The 23,591-nt window shown below is 36.0% G+C and overlaps 1 protein-coding gene across 1 annotated transcript; it reads right to left on the bottom strand.

Moving 5' to 3' along the window:
* Positions 1–10,050: 10,050 nt before the first annotated feature.
* On the bottom strand, positions 10,051–23,319 carry LOC141396738 (very long chain fatty acid elongase 4-like). Its single transcript, XM_073972374.1, has 5 exons — positions 23,101–23,319; positions 16,677–16,839; positions 16,434–16,605; positions 10,379–10,506; positions 10,051–10,308 (listed from the first exon to the last, which is right to left on the bottom strand). Exons 1-5 carry the CDS (start codon positions 23,295–23,297, stop codon positions 10,129–10,131), a joined length of 840 nt encoding a protein of 279 aa, XP_073828475.1. The 5' UTR covers positions 23,298–23,319; the 3' UTR covers positions 10,051–10,128.
* Between the last annotated feature and the right edge of the window lie 272 nt (positions 23,320–23,591).

Consider the following 23,591-nt stretch of genomic DNA (forward strand, 5'->3'; position numbering starts at 1 on the left):
TGTCACAAATAAGCCAAGGTGTCTTTGCGACTTTTTTCTTTACCCGACTGAAATCAATAACTAAATATTTCTCTATATAAATAAAGTTTCAAATTTAAATAATAAATATTTATAGGTGTTTCTTAAAATGTACATATTTTGTGTATTACGCAAAGTCTTGAAGCCGCGCATGACGTTAAACACTATATTAATCAAGCGGTATTACTCATTGACCGTGGGATAGAAAATGCATAAATTTAGTTTTATGTTGGTTGGACCTATTTAAATATTTGATAGGTTCTCAAGTTTGCTGTACGTTTGACTTTTTGTTCAATATGCTGCTAGCCATGCTTATGCATAATTATGTTGTAGCATAATACACCGATAGCTTGACATTGTTTTTGTTCACTTTCAATTTACAAATGTTCAGCTGTAGACTAACGAATGCAAGAAAGCTCTATACTCTGACGAAGCCGATCAATAATACGATGTATTACATTACATTTTACAAAACTAAATATTGCACAAAGATTTCGATACACTGAGCTCCACGTACAGAATTGTAATATGCATCAATTTAAAAACTGCAAATTTCTCTTACTTGATTGCGCCAATTTCTTTAACATTGTAGTGCCACTTTGTAGCACGGAAGTAAAGTATAGTTCTTTACACACAAATGAAACAAAGCAATAAACAATCCCTTAAGAATGGTTTTATGTTCGGCCAGGGCGATCTTTTTATACGAACCAACACGAACTGTAAATAGGAACAATTAGTTTCCTTTCGTTTATGAAAGTACTGAGCTCTCTCTCTCTCTACGTTAAGGCTTATTCCTCGGAGGAGCAGAATATCTTAACAAAAGATAATCAATCTATATTGACAAATTTCTGCATTGAGGTTCTCTACCCATTGAGATTCTACAGTACCCAGTTACATCCATTCCATAAGGAAACAAGGAAAATGGTGTTAAGTTCGGCCAGAGCGAACTTGTTATTCCCTCCACCACGAGTTGAAATAAAATGGAACAATAAGTTTTCTTTCGTTTCTCAAGAATACTAAATAGCAAATTTCAGCAAGTTCGGTAAAATAATTGGGCTAATCTTCAAAATACCGAAATTCGGGAGGCACCGTTCCATGGGGGCTATATAAAAACTTAGAACTGTACCTGCAAATTTGTGGCGGAAAGTTTTCAGACTCAACGAAGACTAAATACCGAATTTCCGATATATCGGTTAAAACTTCAAAATACAGAAAATTAAGAGGTACGCTTCTATGGGGGATATAGGAACCCTCGCACCTACACTGATAATTATCTTATGGAATATTTTATAACCCCATAGAAGACAGAACAAAAAATTTCAGTCTTTCGGTGGGTCACTGACGTCACAAACTTAAGAATTACGAAAATCGGGAAGTACTTTTTAGCGGATATACCGAAACGTGGGTCTACACCGACGAATTTCAGTCAGAAAAGGTTTTACCTGCTACAAAGACTAAATACCAAATTTTAGCCATTTCGGTGGGTTGCTGTGGCCACAACCTTCAAAATACCAAAAATTGGGAAGTACCGTTCTATGGGGGCTATATGAAGGCGTGGACCTATCTTGATCTCAACAGACGGACAGTTGGGCATGGTTATATCGACTTAGAATTTGACCCTGATCAAGAATATGTATAATTATAGGGTCTCCGATGAATATTTCGATGTGTTACAAACGGAATGACAAATTTAATTATACCCTCCATATTATGGCGGAGAGTGCCACCGTGGTGCAATGGTATACACGCCCGCCTTGCACGCAGAAGGTCGGTGGTCTATTCCCCGGCCAATCATCATCATCAGACATTTTTCAACGGTGGCAGAATACCCCTCAGTAATGTTGGCGACATTTCCTAAGTATTTCAGCCATGTGAAACTTCTCCACAAGTGGTGTCTTAAGACACGCCGTTCGGACTTGGCGATAAACAGTAGATCCCATATTATTGAGCTAAATACGAATCGGGGTGCACTCATTGGTCAGAGAAGTCTCCCTTGTCCCGTATGGGATGTTGTGGAATATTTTTTTTTTGTTATAAAAATTGGATGTATTACCGACTATAGTTTTATATTCATTGTCAGGGTTTGCGTTTGGAAAGTTCCAAGGTTCTGTGACATTCGTCATTACAATAAAAATCGCAAAAATGAAAATGGAGTGTACGTACCACCTACGACTACCTTCTATGTATCGTTGTAAAGGTTAATTTTTTTACTTTCGTTATCAGACTTTGGTTTTGGAGCCAAAGCAGTGATATTCGGCATTACAATTGAAATCCCAAAAATGAAAACTTGGATTGGATAAGCGACTATTGTGATATCTCCCTTGTTTACCTACGTCACCTACGACAATCTACTTTACATTGTTGTAAAGCTGAAGTTTTCCACTTCCATCGAAACCTTGACTTTTTCCTCACAGAAGTTTTTTGCCCATTCCGGCCTCTGAAGATTATTCGACCATCACCATAATCAATAGGGTTCTTCACCTTCGGACCCCCATCAACACCCAAAATTTGGTGACTACGCGACCAAAATTGCGATCTGTAACGGGATTACAAAGTCTAAATGGACCGAGGGACGGAGGACACACATAGCCAGATCAGCTCAGCTCGTCGAGACATTCATTTTGGCACATATAAGTATAGGTATACGATCATTATTTCAATGTGTTACAAACTTTTGGGCCTAAACCAACCTCTAATGCCCTCCCTACTCACGAATCGGCTCAGAATGTGATTCTATGGGTATCCGTGAGTGGAACTATAGACGTATCTGGTTCTCTTTTGCATGTTACATACAAATACATACAAATACAGAATTATGGAGGGTTTTACATTGACCATAATAACGATTATGTCGTGATTAAAATCCCTTAGAATGTTCACCAAGGATCTAAGCGGGGTGTTTTTTTATGGGGCGCGAAGGCTCCGACCTAACTTGACATTTGTGATAGAAATGGTCAAAGAAACTTCTTCACCAAAAACTGTGGATTCCATATTTCGGAATAGCCTACATATAACCGGTCTCATCCTTTACGTGCAAGAATCTTCAAGTTTTACCACTTTTTAATCAAAAAGTGTTCCCTTACTTCTGATACCTTATAATTCATATAGGGGCATTTCGCAACTTTTGCTACTTTTACCATTTTTCAAAGTAAAGGAACGGACCAACTTCAGGTATTTTGAAGATTTACATTCCTCTTATATGGTGACTATACCTAAACATGGACCGATTTTTGGTGGAGAACATCCTGCAGAGGACATCAAATGGCAAATTACGGGTAGTTCAGTAAAAAAATTTAGCTAAATGCCTACAAATATCGCAAAATCGGGAAGAAAGGTCATATGGGGGCTATACCAAAACATGAACCGATAAAGCGCATCTTCGAACTGACTGTAGCAAAAACATACTTTAGCTCAATTTTTGTGCACTCTAGACTGATTACAACAGATCGACTCAGAATGTTATCCTGATCAAGTTTTTATATACAGTCGATTATCAGTGCATCGATTATCCGTATCTTCGTCCGTCTGTTGGAAGATACAGCTCGCAATGTTTAAGATAACGCCCATCTTCGAACTTGACCTGCCTATAGCAAAACAAGTAAGAAAACGTTAAGTTCAGCCGGACCGAACTTTTTATACCCTCCACCAAAATTAAATTGAAAGATAATGGAATAATTATTTTCCTTTCATCTACGAAAGTACTTAGCTCCGCCGCCGCGACAAGGCTTATTCCTGGGAGGAGTAGGATTTGTTAACTGAAACAAAGACAAAATGTCAAATTTCAGCCATTTCATGTTCATATTCGGGCCAAAACCTTCAAAATACCGAAAATGTGGAAAAACCGTTCTATGGGGGCTATATGAACACGTGGACTTAACTCAACGAAGACTAAGCTAAAACCTTCAAAATACCGAATATTGGGAGGTACCGTTTTATGGTGGCTATATGAAAGCGTGGACCTATACGAAAAAATTTCAGGTGGAATGTTTTATAACCTCAACGAAGACAAACTAACAAATTTCAACCATTTTGGTGGGATACAGAAGCTAAAACCTTCAAAATACCGAATATCGGAATTTACCGTTCTATGAGGGCTATATGAAGGCGTGAACCTATACCAACAAATTTCAGGTGGACCTTTTAATATCCTCAACGAAGACTAATTAACAAATTTCAACCATTTTGGTGGGATACAGAAGCTAAAACCTTCAAAATACCGAATATCGGGAGGTACCGTTCTATGGGGGCTATATGAAGGCGTGAACGTATACCAACAAATTTCAGGTGGAAAGTTCTATACACATAACGATAACTATATAACAAATTTCAGCCATTTTGGTGGAATAATGAAACTAAAACCTTCAAAATACCGAATATCGGGAGGTACCGTTCTATGGAGACTATATTAAGGCGTGGACCTATACCACGTGGACCTATATAACGAAGACTAATTACCAAATTTCAACCAGTTAGATGTGATAATGAAGCTAAACCTTCAAAATACCGAATTTCGGGAGGTACCGTTTTATGGGGGCTATATGAAGACGTTTATACACCCAACGATAACTAAATACCAAATTTCAGCCATTTTGGTAGGATAATGAAGCTAAAACCTTAAAAATACCGAATATCAAAACGTGGAACGATATATCACATTTTCAATATCAACCATCCTGCAAGTAATAAAACTTCTGTACCAAATATTGACTCTCTATCTTTAAAATTGAGAGCTGTATCTTGATTTCAACAGACAGACGGACGGACATACATACATGGCTATATCGACTTAGAATTTTACCCTGATCAAGAATATATATACTTTATAAGGTCTCCGATGAATATTTCGATGTGTTACAAACGGAATTACAAATATATACCCTCCATATTATTTATAGTGGAGGGTATAACAAAAATGGAAATTCTCCCGTTTCACGCAATTTAGTGTATTTACTCAGCAAACAAAAACCTTACTAAATAATGGGTTTTTTAAGTACTTTTTGGTAGTCGTAACTACTTATAAAACCCTCTACTAACCCATTGTTTTAACAAAAGCATACCCCACTGAATTACTAGTTATCTTACGACCACTAGACTAACAAGTTATTCTGTGGTCTCTAGAAGTTAAAAAATAAGCTAAATATTTCTATTTTTAGGTGGACTTTATTTTCAATTTCAACACACTTCATATTTATTTTATTATACCCTCAGCCTTTAGGCTAAAGAGGGTATTTACACTTTGATACGACCAAAAATGTGCCTCATCGAAATAATGGTTTTAGACCCCAAGTATGTTTGTACGATATCCGTTTCAGACAATTTTGAGTAGATCTAGCAATGTCCGTCCGTCTGTCTGTCTGGCAGGCTGGTGCGCACGATAACTCTCGAACGGATTAATCGATTCGGTTCAAATTTTGGATATCGAAATATTTTGTCCAGATTCGATTTAAGTTCGAAGATGGGCCATATAAGTCCACAAATGGTCCCACAAATGTTCAAAAATTGTCGCAAAACTTGTGCGAACGATAACTCTTGTAGGGAATAACCGATTTGGTCAATACTTTACACATCGTGTATTTTCTACCAAACTTAGATGAGGTTCCAATATGGACTCAATCGGTCCACTCCTTGGGGTACCTCCCACACAAAATTTCGGAAAAGTTCAGTTTAGGACCTGTTCTCGAATCGCTTTGATTTTTGTTTACACATGTTGTATTCGCTGGCCTCTATACGACCCTATAAGTTTCATTAGGGGCAAGTCCATACTTCCTGATAAATTAGCCTGAAAGTTACAAAAGACCCTATGACACCGTGTGTAGTGGTTGGAGCGCAAGATAACTCTCGAACGGATCTGTCGATTCGGTCCAAAATTTGGCTTTTGTAATATTTTGTCCAAACTTAGTTCAAGTTCAAAGAGGGATTATATCGGGCCTTTCCTTCCGGTACCTCCCCCACAAAAGTTCGAAAATGTTCGGAAAATTTGTGCGTACGATAACTCTTGAAGGGAGTAACCGATTTGGTCCATACTTTGCACATTATGAAATTTCTACCAGACTTAGATGAGGTTCCAATATGGACTCAATCGGTAAACTCCTTCGAGTACCTCCCACACAAAATTTCGGAAAAGTTCAGTTTAGGACCTGCTCTGGAAATGCCTTGGTTTTTGTTGTAACATCTTGTATTCACTGTTCCCTATACGAAGGTACAAGTTTCCTCAGGAGCAAGTCCACACTTCCTGAAAAAATAGCCTGAAGGTTGAAAAACAAACCCTATGACACCATGTTTATGGGTGGAAGCGCAAGATAATTCTCGAACGGAAATGCCGATTCCGGCCAAAATTAGGCCTTCGTAATATTGTTTCCAAACTTAGTTTAAGTTCGTACCTTCAGGTACCTACCCCACAAAGGTTCAAAAATATTCGGAAAAATTGTGCGCACGATAACTCTTGATGGGAGTGACCGATTTGGTCCATACTTTACACATTCTCATAATATCTACCAAATATAGATACGGTTCGAATATGGACTATATTTGTCCACTCCATCCCGTACCTCCCAAACAAAATTTTGGATAAGTTCACTTTAAGACCTGCTATTGAATCACTTTGATTTTTGTTGAAGCAACTTACATTCGCTGCCTCAATTACGATGGTAAAAGTTGTTTCAGGGGCAAGTCCATACTTCTTGAGAAAACAGCCCGAAGGGTGTAAAAACCCCCTGTGGCACCCCCATGGTCTATGTCGATCCATTCCTTTAAGTACCTTTTCCGCAAAATTTTTGAACTTTAATCCTAATCAACATTTTTGTCGGTTCATAAGACCAACATTTTGAAACCCCTAAATACATACGTTTTTTTGTGATAAAAAAGTGTTTCAATTTTCACAGGCTGAGGGTATATCTCTGTCGGCAAAGCCGACTGATACTTTTTTACTTGATTTATTTTATTTCGCTCTCTGCTGGATTTGATCATGCGTACTTCTGATTTGTAGCCGAACACACTACACTCGAGACCACGCTTACGAACATTAAGGATAACTTAGTAAGGATTGATATAAGCAGTTATGTTTGTTTACATTACTTTGTAATGGGTTACATAATGACAAACGGATCCGAATGTTTGTTGTATTTTTTTTATGATTTTGTAACAACATTTTAAAATGTTTACACGCTTCCTATTTTTGGTAGAATTTGTGTAGCTGTGTGTAGGGATCTTCAAAATGACTTACTAGAGGTATATGCTGCTAATATGTAAGGAATGGAGTGCACTTTTCGCGAAAAATAATTTGTCGCTTAGACTCAATAAATATATCCTTTCTCATGATAAAATGTCTCAAATAAAATGCTTGCCGTTTAATTTTGCTACCATTTATAATTTAAATGCAAGCGTTTTATTTGAGAGATTTTATCATGAGAAAGAATATACTTATTGAGGCTAAGCGACAAATTATTTTCTAGTTTTAAGTGAATTTCTAAATAAAACACTGAAACTTAACTTTTTAAATTATTTTTTATTTTTTACTTTTTAGTAAAAACATTTTTTGACCACTGAGAACAAAATTATAGTCAATTTAGGCCGAAAATTTAGATGAAAACTTTAAAATGCCTGAAATCGTGTAGTACCGTTATATAAAGGCTATACCAAAACCTGGACTTATGTCCATAATTTTTGGTGGGTAAGTTTCTGTAGCATTGGGAACTCCAAATGCCAAGTTACAGCCAAATCTGGCTAAAAATTAAGATAAAATCCTTAAAACACTTGAAATCGGGTGGTACCACTATATGGGGGCTATACCAAAACCAGGACCTATGTTCACAATTTTTTGTAGGGAAATTTCTGTATCGTTGGAAATGCCAAATTACAGCCTATTTGCCAAAAAATATTTTTGTTTTGTTTTTGACTTAAGTAAAATTAGTTGATAAACATTTGTGTTGTGAAATTCCTATTTTTCCCAAATAAAAACAAGTAAGAAAAGTCTATAGTCGGACGGAGCCGACCATGGGATACCCTATACCACTATCCTTGGACAATCGCTCCCCACGGAACTTCTTTTCAATGATTGTGAAAATTTAATTATCAAATATCAGAGATGTAATGTATAATACTTATGACCAAAACCAAAAAGTTATCTAGCATGACAAAGACATTTTTGTAGCAGGAAAGGAAAATTTAGTTCACACAAACTAAAATGCAATGAAACCCACTTATGTAGTACTACTACTTCCGTTGTTTAACCGCTACGTTATTGAAAATTTTACCAATTTCACACAAAAGATTCAGTCCATTTAACCCGCTAAGTATTATCTGATCTTCACGTTGGTTTGTATGCTTCTTCTTCATCATAAACTCAAACTTTGTTTAAAATTTTGCGGGTTATTATTTTGACCTACAAAGCCGCTACAAAATTTTGTTTTTGGTCCATTTCATCCCCTGAACATTTCACGATCATCACCAAAAACTAATCATTTCTATTCTGGCCCGAACCCAACCTCCTTACAAATTCATTACAATCGGTCCATAATTGCGGCCTTAAGCTTGTTTACAACTTTTAATGGACGGACACACATCGCTAAATCGCTTTATCTCGTCGAGATATAAATTTTGGCATACCAAATAAGGGGTCTAGGACGAATATTTCGTGGTGTTACATAAACTTTTGGAGAGACAATATGTAGCATGGGATAAAAATGTGGTTCTCTACACAGAACCCATTATATATTAGCCAGTAGGCCCGTTATCTAGCAAACACTTTATTGCAATTTACATCAGAGGAAAGGTCAGTAGTTTTTTTTCCATATGTAGGCTACTTTGCGAAATACATATGTCCTCAAGGAATTAAAATATCGACCAAAAATAAAATTGTGATATTTTTCATACAAAAGTAATGGTCCATTTCACCCGCTAAAGAATATCAGATCATCATTTAAAATTGTAGGCATCTTTTTCGACCTATACTCTTACCCGGTGCAAAATTTCGTGACTATTGATGTATAATTGCGACTTCTAGCGAGTTTATTATTACACTACAAACAAATAATGGAATATATTAGGCTGTAACTCTGTTATCTTAGCATGTACGCCAACATAATTGGCATCAATTGAAAGGTCAAGCGTTCCACTTTCAAGTATATCTCACTTGTCCGGAATGCCACTTCCATGAATTAAGATATATGCTGTATATTAACATTTTTCACAATTTTCACACAAAAGTTTTGGTCCATTTAACCCTCTAATTATTATCCGATCGCCATCTCAAATTGCAAGCTTCACCTTTGTGATATACTCTTACCTTATTTAAAATTAAGCGTTGATCGGACTATTATTGAGACCTACAGAGCCGCTAGAAAATTGGATAAATATTATGTTTTTGGTCCATTTCACCCGCTAAATATTTCACGATCATCACCAATAAGAATAGGGATCTATTCTGATCAGAACCCGACCTCCATACAAAATTTCATGACGATCGGTCCATAATTGCGGCCTGGAGCGTGTTTACAATTTATAATGGACGGACACACATCTCAAAATCGCTTTATCTCGTCGAGATATGAAGATTGGTATACCACATTGGGGGTCTCCGACGAATATTTCGCGGTGTTACATGAATTTTTACCAAAACAAACTTATAATACCCTTTTCCACATTGTGGTATAGGGTATAAATATTGTGTACGTGTGTTGTATTATTGTGTGCGTGTGTATGTGTTATTGCGTGCGTGTGTATGTGTGAACAAATGACGCAAAAAGCAAATGTAAATAAACTTCAGTTATTTGTAGGATTTCGTAAAACGAAATCATATTAGGTGCTAATCTAAAAAGGCTTAAAGTTTCAGTTCGACTGGTCAACTGCAACTTTGTTAAAAATGAGATGCCAGATTTGAACTAAGCAAGTTAAATAAAACACTGTAAAAAGGAACGACATTATTGTAAATTATCGATAAATTTTTACGTTTAAATTGAGTTGTAAGAATATTTATTTTCAACATTGTCCTTCATATTTATAAAAAAATAAATGCAATTATATTCTATATCAGTAGTCAGTTTAAGAGAGGGAAGCATACAGAGGAGCTCTTTCCTCACTGCCCTCTCCCAAAACCTCAATCTACTCAATAACCTACTTAGATTTTAGGTTCTTCTTGTGATTCGATCGTGTATATTCTTTCTGATAAAAACGCCCAAAGAGTATTAGAAATGAAATCATATAAGCAATTGAGAGGTACTGTAACCAAGATGGATATTCGCATTTAGACAGCAATGAATTTATGGACCAAAACAAACCAATTGTGAATTGTATCTGAAACAAATATGGGGAAACATTTAAATTGAGAAACATTCCGATGTACTCGTTTGGATTTATGTCTTACCAATTGTAGAGCTGTCAAATATTTCTTCCACCAAAGATATTTTTGAATGGCTGGACCACAAGCACTTAAGGCGTAGTATGTGTACATAATTACATGAATGAATGAGTTGACAAGTGGCGGAAAGAAGGCTGAAATGCAAAAAGTATAAATAATGTTGATTATTATGCAGTAAAGCGTAAATACTCACAAACTCAATTATTATAAAATATGCTAAGTGTTCAAAACCACGGCTTCATATCGGATTATCCGCTTCAAAAATTGAAATGACCCAATTGGCCATTGAAGAAAATATTTTATGGAGGGTTGGCGTTTTTTATTTGGGATGACGACTTCTATTTTGTTTTTCAAAATAGTCAAGCTTAGTCCCATAGTCGTTGTTTTAATGTTTTATTAAAACAACTTTAATTTATTAGTAGTATGCAAATACCAACAAATTAGTTATGTGTTTTTTTCGTTGAGAATCGACGAACGCATAGCAGTGGGAAAGATTTGGTTTTGTTTGCAAATGAAGTTGCTCGAGTTTAGGTAGTGCCAAAGAAATTGTCGATCAGAGTGTTTCTTTGCGCACGTATCTATTTGAGCGAGCAATTGACACTTGGGAATAAAAAGTTTCTTGTTGAAAAACAAGAAACAAGGGAACTGATGAAAATCCGTGGCGAGATCTGAAACTATAGTCTTCCTTTCCTTACCCCTTGGTAAACATCGCCAATTTTTTCCCACTAATAAATTAAAGTTGTTTTAATAAAATATTAAAACAATGACTATGGGATTAAGCCTGACTATTTTGAAAAACAAAAATATTTTATTATCATTGTTTTGGTACTCGTTTTGGGTACATTTAATATTACCTGTACTTTTTTTAACTTTTAAATAACTACTTAAGTTTTAACGGCCAAATAATCCACCTAACGTGAATGGTTTCCATTAGCATACATACATGTAGTTACAAGGAACCTCCTAGCGACTAATAGCAGCGATATTTCATAGCTGTGGAACGAATAGGAAATCACACACCGACGGCTGAATGTAGAAATGAACTAAAATCAGTAACATCCTCAACATAGTTTCGGACATCAACGACTGTTTCAAAATTTGCTACTTCCCGATAACCTGGCAATAAAAACTATTAGTACCGATCCCGAGCTGATGCTTCCCTGCCCGAAAGCTATAGGCCAATTTCCCTTTTATAACCTTTTAAGAAATTGTTCGAATATATTCTATTTGAACTTTTTTTGGAAAGTTTGACAAATTTTTAGTCTTGACGTACTCAGGACAGTTTGTCGTACGACCGTGTAATGTGTTGTTTACAGAGAGTTACAAAAAATCACGTTGCAAAAAAATGGAATTTACTTGTGAACATTTTCGTTCAAGAATTTTTCACAACTTTATACGTAGATAATCACGACAAGAGTGCATCAAATTAAATCTTTGCATGTCGTTAAAGGACCATCCTATAAGACTATGAAAAAATGGTTTAAAGAATTCAAACGTGGCCGACACTTGCCAAAAACGAGGGTCGTCCAAATTCAGCCGTTGTGCCAGAAAAAATTACGCCATGCGTGAACGAATAATTCAAGATAAAACGAATCATTCTGCAGCATGACAAAGTGAGCTCTCACACATCGATTCACACCAGCGCCTGTTTGACCGGACAAAACGTGGAATTGATGGATCATCCGCCGTACAGCCCTGACTGGGGATCCAATGACTTCATTTGATTCCAGCACATCAAGAAGAAAGGCGTGGTCAACGATTTTTGTCGCCTGAAAATACTGTAAATGCGTTCAAAAACTATGTTTTGGAGGTGTCTCAATCGGAGTGGAAAAGATGCTTCGACAATATATAAATCATGCTGAAGACTACTTAAGAAAACAATAAAACAATTTTTGATGGTAAATATTTGCGTTTTCATTGTAAGGCCAGATAGTTATCGTGTAGCCCTCGTACAATCGATTGGCTTCGTTTGTCAAACATGCTAGCAAGGAAGGATCGAGTCTTTCGTGTGAGAGACGATGACAGTATGACCGTTAGGGTTATGACTTTTTTACAACCTCATATCCCTGTATCATAGCGTGATGAGTTTTGCCATAAGATTACATAAAATCATAATTATAAGGTGATTCGGCGAAAAAACCTCACGCACAAAATGATTTTAAAATTTGAATTTATCAAAATTATGGACAATTTTTTGAAGTCACTGTAGGCAGATATACAATTGAAAATAAGCTTTAGAGTCACATGAGATACTTAAACTGACATAACATTTACTTCTCACTAATTTTTTTCAATTCTGAGAATCGTAAAAATATCGTAAACGCTTTTATTTAAAGATATAATTTTTTAACAAAAGCAAAAAATTTAAAATTTGTCAAAGTGATTTGTGCATGACGTTTTTCAATATTTGAATGAAATAAACATTATTACAGTTATTAGTAGGCTTATATTTATTCATTCGTGCAACAAAAAATAATTTTTGAAAAACATTTTTTTTTTTCATTTCATACATTTTTTCAAAAAATTCTATTTATACCCTATACCACAATGTGGAAAAGGGTATAATAAGTTTGTTTTCCCAAAAATTCATGTAACGCCGCGAAATATTCGTCGTAGACCCCTCATGTGGTATACCAAACTTCATATCTCGACGAGATAAAGCGATTTAGCGATGTGTGTCCGTCCGTCCGTCCGTCCGTCTGTCCGTCCATTAAAAATTGTAATCAAGCTAGAGGCCGCAATTATGGACCGATTGTCACGAAATTTAGTATGGAGGTCGGGTTTGGACCAGAATAGAACTGATTAGTTTTTGGCGATGATCGTGAAATGTTAAAGGGATGAAATGGACCAAAAACAAAATTTTTGCTCGATTTTGTAGCCGCTCTGTAGGTCGCAATAATAGTCCGATCGGCGCGAAATTTTAAACGTAGTTTTGGTTTGAGATGAAGAAGTAGCGTGCAAGTCAACGGTATGATCGGATAATATTTAGCGGGTTAAATTGATCAAAACTTTTGTGTGAAAATTGGTAAAATTTCTAATGCACATCTTATAACTTTATCCCAAGAAGACGCGTTTAGTGGTATAGGGTATCACATGGTCGGCCCCGTCCGACTATAGTCTGTTCTTACTTGTTTTAAAATCGATTTGTGCGTGAACTTTTTTTATATTTCAATGGAATAAACGATAGCGTAGTGATTATTAGGCAAAAGTTCATTCATCCCTGCTACAGGAAATCATTTTTGAGAAAAAATGTCAAAAAGTCATAACCCTAATGACCGTACAAAGACCCGTCGACGCAGGTGTACTTCAAGGACCAGTCCTGTGGACCAGTCCTGTCTAATTTGTTCATCAGCGATGTAACAGGATCACCTGAAGTAGGAATGCTGCTTACATATGCTGATGATATCGGATTGGCTATTCGAGAACGCGTCGGGAGCACACTGGAAAAAGTCTGAATGTCTGTCTATGGATACACGCATATGGATGGACAATGCGAATATGTGGGTTTTAAAGGCAAACCCATATCTACAACAAAGAGCTTCCGGAGATACAAAGCAACCGCCAAATTTAATCATGAAATAATTGGATCTTCAGTAGAGTCGGGTAACCAAGTTCCTATCGTCATACAAACTAAAGTGTGAAGTAACGTTTTGTATTTTTCATACAAACGATGAGAACGATAGGAACTACGCACAGCGGATCCACCTATTGGCCAAAAATAAAAAAAAAACTAATGTCAACATTTTGGTACAACATCTGGCAACGCTGACAGCTATGGCATGGACCTTTTTAAAAATATATTAATTTTTGTTTCATTTGAACGCGATCTTCTTAAGAATAGCTTCAAAAGTCGGAACGTTTGACTAGTATTTTTTTGTTGTGAGTACAACCTATATTATAAGTGCAAGGAAATATATTCAAAATATCGCGATACTAATACGTATAGCAAAATATTATAGTGGATTTTAAAGGAGGAGGTATTAGCTTAATTTTCTTTGAAAAATAGTGTTTTAGCGTGTTGTGGAATTCTTGTTATATATATATAACTGTTCCACAAACATCCCATAAGGGACAAGGGAGACTTGTCTCATATCAATGAGTGCACCCCGATTCATATTAGCTCAATGATATGGGACCTACAGTTTATCGCCGAGTCCGAACGGCGTGTCTAAAACACCACTTTTGTAGAGAAGTTTTACATGGCTGAAATACTCAGGAAATATCGCCAACATTACTGAGGGGTATTTTGCCACCGTTGAAAAGTGTTTTGATGTTGCCTGGCCGGGGAATCGAACCCACGACCTTATGTGTGCAAGTATTTATATTCTTGATCAGGGTAAAATTCTGGGTCGATCAGTCCCTCCTCTGGGGTAATCACTCTAGCATCCACAAAAAAATTGAGATATGACTCTCAAACTCCCACGTAAAATGGTGGACATTGGTACTTTCGTAACAGAAAAAACTAATTATTTCAAAATATTTCGTAGTAAAGGGTTTAAAAATATCGGAACGGCTTAACGCTTTTTACTTGTAAAAACTATTTTTTTCTTCAAAAGTTAGATTGTTATACATCACAATAAGCAAATACTTTAACAAATATTCTGCCCACGCGGAATAATCACTTAATCTTTTCAATTTGTCAAGACTTGTAAACTGTTGGAAGCTAACTCGTGACTTTTATTTTTTGGAAAACAAGTGAAGAAATATCAGTCGACTCTGCCGACAAAGATATGCGTCAGACTGTGTGCGAATTAAGACTTTTATCCATGACAGATCAAATACCTGCTACACAACCAAAATATTTTTCGCATCAAATCAAATGTGCATTTAGAGAGTTTTCAGAATTTTATGAACTTCTTTGGATTAAAGAGCAAACGGGTTGTACTTTTCAGAGATGATACCTGAAGGCATGGACCGACATATCCATTTAGGAAGTCAATATTATTTTGAGAGCCTTCCCGTTTGATAGTTATAACGCCATATAACCAGCCATTTTAGTTGGTCACCGTATAGTTTTATACCATTATGTCAGGAAGCACAGACTTTGCTATGAAAAACAGAATATTGCTGTAAACAAGACCACAAGGAGAACCTTTGGTCAAAATGTCCTAAGGCTCCTCGAACAGCCCTTAAACTGCAGTTATGTTGAACTGTTGTAAGTTATCTTGTAACTAAATTTTGAAACTGAAGGAATGAACTGATATGACTTAATCTAAGTTTGGACAAAATGTTACGAAATCCAAAATTTGGACAAAATCGGCTGATTCGTTCGAGAGTTATCATACGCTCCAACCATATAGACAAACGGGCGGATTGGGCTGAATGACACCAAATTCTCTGAAACTGATTTCTCCTACTGTTTAACACAAAATTTGTCTAAAATAAGATTACAACATATTGAAACCAATTTCTAATTAGGTTCCGAGATACACTTTACGAAAACAAATATATGGTACATTTTTTCCAATATATATTTCATTCCATGCACTTCCATTCACAAAAAAACTGTACGAGCAACTTTATAGGATCAATGATGTGTATAAAGCCTCGAGACCTCTATAAAGATCGATGGAGTATACATCTTTCTTACGGAATTCCGCGTTTCTTTACTATTTGAAAATTTAATAAAATAACATAAAAAGTAATTCAGATTTTACTGAGAGAACCTCAAAAAGAGTATTCAAGCAAAAATTTGAAAATATTTCTCACACAACTTCATTAACATTTTCGGTACAGAAACTTCAGAACAATAAAAGAATCCATTTGAAATTTTCAAAAAATAAAATAAATGTCCAAAAGGCAGAGAACGTTGTAATCAGTTTCGTTTATATTGCCACGAAGTTTAGAGTTTCGGATAATAATGAGAAAAATACCTTACTCATATTACAGATATTTCAAATGTTTCAGATACATCATTAAATCCTAAGAAGAGTAATCTATGGAGCCAAATAAATCTAATTTTGGTTAGTTAATTGGAAATTAATAATTATTCTTTCCTCCCGAATTAATCACCATTTCTATTTTTCGATTTCAATTTATCTTTGTCATCGCAAAAACTTACCTGATCCAGTTGGCACATATTTCGCGGCAATCCACCACAGCGGAAGCATTGTACTATGATGATAGATATGCAACGGTGTCAGTTGTCTCCATTTGTGTCTCAATATAAAGAACGCTGTATCCGAAAATTCCAATAATTTTGAAAAATAAAACCACCAAACAGCTGAGGCTATCTACAGGAGAAAGAAAATTGAGAATTTTTTATAAATATTCTTTTAAAACGAATGAATCCATCATATTTTACCCTCATTTCATATTCAGAGTAAATCACTTTATAAGGCTGACACAAATAATTGTATTTTAGTTTGGTTGCACTTAGCAGCAATTCCTTAAAAATATGTAAATTCAGCAAAGCCAAACTGAAATTGTATACAATTAACAGACCCTGGAGTTTAAGGGGTTTGAATCTGAAATGAATGAAAATGAGTACAATTAGGCTGGAGCGCACGATAACTCTCGAAAGAATAAACTGATTTGGTTCCAAATTAGTATCTCTTAATATATTATTGTGCCATCGTGGTGCAATGTTATGCACACCCGCCTTGCACGCTGAAGGTCGTGGGATCGATTCCCCGGCCAGTCAACACCAAACACTTGTCAACGGTGGCAAAATACCCCTCAGTAATGTTGGCGACATTTTCTGAGTATTTCAGCCTTGTACAACTTCTCTACAAGTGGTGTCTTAGACACGCCGTTCGGACTCGGCGATAAACAGTAGGTCCCATATCATTGAGCTAATATGAATCGGGGTGCACTCATTGATATGAGAGAAGTCTTCCCTGTCCCGCCTGGGATGTTTGTGGAACAATTATAATTATATAATATTTTATTCAAACATAGTTCAAATTTTATGACATGCGATATATGTACCTCCCCCATAAATTTAAAAAAAAAATGTTGTCCACGAATAGTCTATGGAGCTTAGCCGACAGCAGTACAGATAGTCTCTAGAGGATGATAATGCAGCATCAACGAGTAAAAGGAAGCATAACCCAACAAGCATAACTAGACCCTTTGTTAAAAGCTCAAAGCTGTCGTCCCATAAAGCATCAACTGTGTGCTACCAACTTTTTGTCGAAGGCATTGAAATGCCAACCCCATGTAAGCCAGGAATACGTAAGGCTACCTACAAGGAAGCTGTTCGAGTGACGGAATACGTGGTAAGCACGCTTTATCTGCAGAAATGGAGCATGTACTTTGACGACCAACACCTTTAGAGATTTGACTATTAGGCGGTAGCATCAAGAATAAATCTATAGAAATACGGTTGGCTGTGCTCAAATTGAAAGATAGGAAAACTAAAACAATTGCAGAACGTCTCCAGAATGTGTTAGATGTGTTCAACCTGTAGGAATCATTTATGATGATTGTTGCCGACACAAACACCAGGTAAATAACAGGCTTATTTTCACTGATGAATGACCTTTTAGCCTGATAAGACCTAGTCTTAAAAATTCAACTAAAAAGATCAAATAAGGTCGAAATAAACAATTTGTCGATAGAAGGCATTATAGATCGCCTGTAGCAAATGTTCGTAGAGAAAGGTTACTCAATATAAGTTCAGAAGTTCAGCATCATGATTTCTTCGTGTTGTCATGAAAGATGAGCTCCTTCTTTCACCAGCGGTAAAATTGAGATTAAGGAATAGAGTGGCTGCGGAGACGTTATGAATTTTCTCTTCCATCACTTCACTGAGAGGAGTGAGATTTCTTTTGTACATTTTAAGCAGATCCCAAACATCTGCAATGAACGCTGGAATTTTCGTGTCACCCTAAAACTTATTGCGTTTGTTCTGATGCTTGAAACCCGGAACAGGTAAACAACTATTCTTTCTTTTCTTACTCATTTGCCGATCATTGCTTCAGTAGTCAATTGTTCCGCGCTGAAGGTTTATAGAAAACTATCTGTAGCCCTGAATGACCATTCAAAAGTTGTCAAATGTTCGAAGACTCCTTAAGGAGCTTAAAGCATCTACAAAAATCTTCCTGAATGATAAGTCATTTGCTATTGCTTTAATTTCGCTCCATGATTTTCCAGATTTTTTCATCGTTATTATACCCTCACCATGTATGCTAACGACGGTATATACACACTCATACGGGCGAAATGTGCCTCATCGAAATAATGGTTTTAGACCTCAAGTATGTTTGGACGAAATTCGTTTCAGACACCTTAGATTTGATTTATCCATGTCCGTCCGTCCGTCTGACTGGCAGGAGCGCACGATAACTTTCGAACGGATCAACCGATTCGGTCCAAAAATTGGCTTTCGTAATATTTTGTCCAAACTTAGTTTAAGTTCGAACATGGGTTATATCGGTCTCTCATTCCGATACCTCCACAAAATACTTCGAAAATGTGTGCGCATGATAACTCTTGAATGGAGAAACCGATTTAGTTAATACCTTGCACATCGTGAAATTTCTACCAAACTTAGATGAGGTTCCAATATGGACGCAATCGGCCCACTCCTTCGGTAACCTCCCACACACAATTTCGGAAAAGTTCAGTTTAGGGCCTGCTCTCGAATGGCTTTGATTTTTGTTGTACTGTTTCCCATCCGACGGTACAAGTTTCATCAGGGGCAAATCCATACTTCTTTACCAAATAGCCTGAATGATGCAAAAACCACTATGGAACCATATGTGGTGGCTGCACAGTGCGAAATATGGGATGTTTAGTGGAACTTTAAGGAATTTTTAAAGTACATAAAATTAATTAAATTTTAATTGAATTCGTTAGCTAAGAACTCCACTGCAAATGACCCATACTCAGTTTGGCGATTTACTCCGCGAAACGACTTAAAAATGCACTTTCGTTTCATAATTTTTTTTTCTAGAAAATATTATTTTGGATTCATTAAAAAATAGCGTGGCGCGGACAAATGGTAAGTCAGTATGCCACGTTTTATTTTTCTTATTATTTTACAAAACTATTATAATATTTTACTCTTAAAAAAAAATGCAAAAAACTCTTATTGTTTTCGTGCAATTTTAATCGGAAAGAAGTGCTTTTTTGAAGTTTTCAAAATAATTTTTTTTTTATTTTCCGTGGATATTTCAAAAGTGATTCCCGTACATTCACGTTTTAAGATATATATGATCTGAAAGATTATGGTCTCCTCTGTTCGCAAAGCCATAAAACAGCTGCGGTAATGCGGTCTTCGGAGAAATTCAAGTTTTTTAAAATGACTTCGGCAACTTCATTTAATTGCATTTTCGAAATTAGAAGGTAAACGCGGCGATGAACGCCGTTGTTGACTGTGTTTTGAAGAAATGGACTCACTAATATTAACAAATGATGATTTCTGTTAAATTAAGAATCCTCTCGCAATTTTTAATAGTTTTGACCTGTAAATGTTGGTGATTTATATATAGTGCAACATTTTTGAATGCTCTGGTGCAAATACCAATATACGTTAAAAATAGTAATGCAGTTCCAACCTGAACTTGATCTGCGAGACATTATTAATAAAATTTATGGCACAGACCTGCTAAATAGACCGATAAACATTATAGATACAAATGAAAACAAACAGTTATTGACATTTTACTTCTTAATGGATGTGTAGGGTTGTGGGGCTTCACCCAGAAGTGGACCTATGTTGACAGCTTTTATGTGAAGAGGATTTTTATTCGCTAACATCTTAAAATGTACATTTGCATCAAAATATGTTGCAATTTTTGTCTTCAACATTTAAAATACCTAATATGAGGGAACCCGTCATATGGGGGCTATACCAAAAACGCGTACCTACGATGTTAATATTTCGTACAGATGTTTTCTATTTATGAAGAACATAAAATGCCAAAATACAACCAAATACGATGGAAAATGTGTCAGTAACATTTAAAATATATCACATCGACCGGTACCGTTCAATGGGGTCTATACCAAAACGCGAACCTATATTGAAAATATTTTGTACATAAGTTTTCTATCCGCTGAAAACTCAATATACCAATTTGCAGCAAAATCGATTGAAAAACGAATGTAAAACGTAAAAACGACAGCCGCCGTTACATGAACGCTACGGGAAACCGCGGGCCTATTTGGGCCACATAGCACCACAATTTCCACTAATATAAGAAACATGTTCGCAAAATTTTAGGGATCTACGCCCTTTACTTTAAAAGTTATTAGTAAAGTTCCGCTAAAGTGCTCATATTTCGCACTGTGGGCTGGAGGGCACAACTCTCAAACTGATCAACCGATTTTGTCCAAAATTTGGACTTCGTCATATTTTGTCCAAACTTCAGTTTCAGTTCGAATATGGGCAATACCGGTCCACAAGTTCGGGTACTTCCCCAATACTTAAAAAATGTCACTAAACTGGTATGCGCGATGTCTCTTGAATGGGGCAACCAATTTAGTCCAAACTGTGGATTTCCTAATATTTTGTCCAAATTTAGTTTATCTTCTCAAATGATCCATATCGGTCCTCTCCTTAGGGTACATGCTCCACAAAAATTCAACATTTGTGTCTAAGTGCAGTTTAGGGACGGTTGCTGTGTGCTGTGCTGTGTTTTCCGTGAACAAGTCCATGCTTCCTGGCATACTGGTCCAAAGGTTATAGGATGACCCATTGAAAGGACTGGTGGGCGCGATATCTATCGAAAAGATATGACTCCCAAAATAAGATCCACTGTCATAATAGGCTATGTCGGTCCATTCCTTAAAGTATCTCCTCCGCAACACTTTTGAACTTTAATCCTAATCCACATTTTTTGTCGGCAAGTTCAAATGTCCAAAAAGAACTACAAAATTCTGAAAAGACATTAATACATACGATCTGTCCGTAGATGAAAGTTTCAATTCACATAGGTAGAGGGTATAACTCTGTCAGCTAAGCCGACTGATACTTTATTACTTGTTTTTTCTCCACTTTCATTTCCCCCCTTTTATGATTATGATTGCACCTATGGTAGAGATCGTAATTGTTTATAACATTTGGCCCTCAGATTACAGCATATATCGAAGGCATCGTTTTGTATGGATAAAAAGTTCGATTTTCAGATATTTGTTTTGTATTCGTCGATATTATTGACTAGTAGTTGATTGAAAGCTCCATTAGCTGTACCAATTCTATTGGTGCTGCACAATGGTCAGAAATCGATTTTCCTGGCTACAATTTTTTGTCTTCAACGATTGTAGAATTCTCTATGGGATAAGACAGTAAACATGTTCAAACTAGGGAAACTAAAAAAATTATGTCAAAATATTGAAAGGTGTGGGCGTGGTGGCCTCGCCTGAGGGACTTTTAAATAAATCGTTTTCAAAGGTCACAGTTTTTGGTTTTTGTTTAGGTTTTATTGTAGGTCCACGTTTTTATATAACCTCCATATTAAAGTACCACCGCTTTGAGATTAAAAATTAAAAAACATATGAATTTTTGTAACCCTGCGAAATAAAAGATCTCAATTCGATAAACATCTTCTCCAATTTTCATAGCTCTATCTTCATCCGTTTGGAAAACATCGATAGTTGACACAAAAAAAATATTTTGCACACAATGTGCGACAATGTGTGAAGCAATGATCGGCAAATGAGTAAGAAAAGAAAGAATAGTTTTTTACCTGTTCCGGGTTTCAAGCATCAGAATAAACGCAATAAGTTTTAGGGTGACACGAAAATTCCAGCGTTCATTGCAGATGTTTGGAATCTGCTTAAAATGTACAAAAGAAATCTTACTCCTCTCAGTGAAGTGATGGAAGAGAAAATTCATAACGTCTCCGCAGCCACTCTATTCCTTAATCTCAATTTTAGCGTTGGTTAAAGAAGGAGCTCATCTTTCTTGACAACACGAAGAAATTATGATGCTGAACTTCTGAACTTATATTGGGTAACCTTTCTCTTCGAACATTTGCTACAGGCGATCTATAATGCCTGCTATCGACTAATTGTTTATTTCGATTTATTTGATCTTTTTAGTTGAATTTTTAAGACTAGGTCTTATCAGGCTTATCATTCATCAGTGAAAATAAGCCTGTTATTTACCTGGTGTTTGTGTCGGCAACCATCATCATAAATGATTCCTACAGGTTGAACACATCTAACACATTCTGGATACCTTCTGCAATTGTTTTAGTTTTCCTATCTTTCAATTTGAGCATAGCCAACCGTATTTCTATAGATTTTTTCTTGAAGCTATCGCCTAATAGTCAAAGCTCTAAAGGTGTTGGTCGTCAAAGTACATCCTCCATTTCTGCAGATAAAGCGTGCTTACCACGCCTACTTTGGTTACTTTCCGACGTAAACTTTAAAAACGCCGATACACGTGCCTCATATTTGTATATCTACTTTCTATCTATCAGCTACTCAATTTTCCTTGTCATTTTTTTGGTTGTAGCACAGTGTAATGCTTCCGAGATAACAGAATTTTCCACGAATTTGATCGATATGTCTCTAATAAAAATGGGATTTGAATTTAAGAATTTTGTCTTTATTACTTTGGACATTATAAGCAAATATAGGTCTATCTCGTTTCCTTTTGCATGTTATATATAAATCAAAGAACAAAGACAGAGTACAAACCATTGTCACAACTTGGAAAGATTTTCCTTCCTGCACAACCATGTTACAACCAAAATATGTCACCCATTTTTTATTATCTAATGAATGATTTTTTCCACCTTAAAACTAATTTCCACCGATTGTACCTTTCTTACCTTTTAAATATTTTCGATAAATATAACGACATTACAAGATAAGCAGCTATCCACATTAAAACTGGCGTAAGCGACGGTACCAACAGCCAATCCTTTGTTCGAGGATCTGCTAAATATTCATATCGCTGTATCCATGAATTCGGATTGCTCAGAACTGAAGAATTGAAACTATTTATTCCCGATGTTAACTTATCCATTGTCGCAAATAACCCAACGTTTCTTTGCGACTTTCTTTACACGACTGAAATCAATTACTATAAATTTTTCTGTTTTATAAATTTTTAGAAGTGTTAACTTGAGGAAATATACTAAATATACATATTTTCAAATTGAAGTAATAAATATTTACACATTACTTTTGCCGCTATTAATGTAAACCAACAAAAACGCATAGCTTAATTTTATGATTGTTGACCTTATTTAAATATTTGACGGGGTCTCCTGTTTGTGGTACGTTTGACTTTGTATTCTGTATGTTGCTGGTCATGCTT

Source organism: Musca autumnalis, unplaced genomic scaffold (genome assembly GCF_047663935.1).
Source record: "Musca autumnalis isolate F117 unplaced genomic scaffold, ASM4766393v1 scaffold_3, whole genome shotgun sequence".
Lineage (NCBI taxonomy): Eukaryota > Metazoa > Arthropoda > Insecta > Diptera > Muscidae > Musca > Musca autumnalis.

Bases quoted from the DNA above. Each gene is read 5' to 3' on its own strand.
- LOC141396738 (XM_073972374.1), bottom strand. From the start codon at position 23,297: ATGGATAAGTTAACATCGGGAATAAATAGTTTCAATTCTTCAGTTCTG. The intron at 16,840-23,100 runs GTAAGAAAGGTA...CATTCATTTCAG, and splicing joins TTATCGAAAATATTTAAAAG to ATTCAAACCCCTTAAACTCC. The intron at 16,606-16,676 runs GTAAAATATGAT...TTTCTCCTGTAG, and splicing joins ACTCTGAATATGAAATGAGG to ATAGCCTCAGCTGTTTGGTG.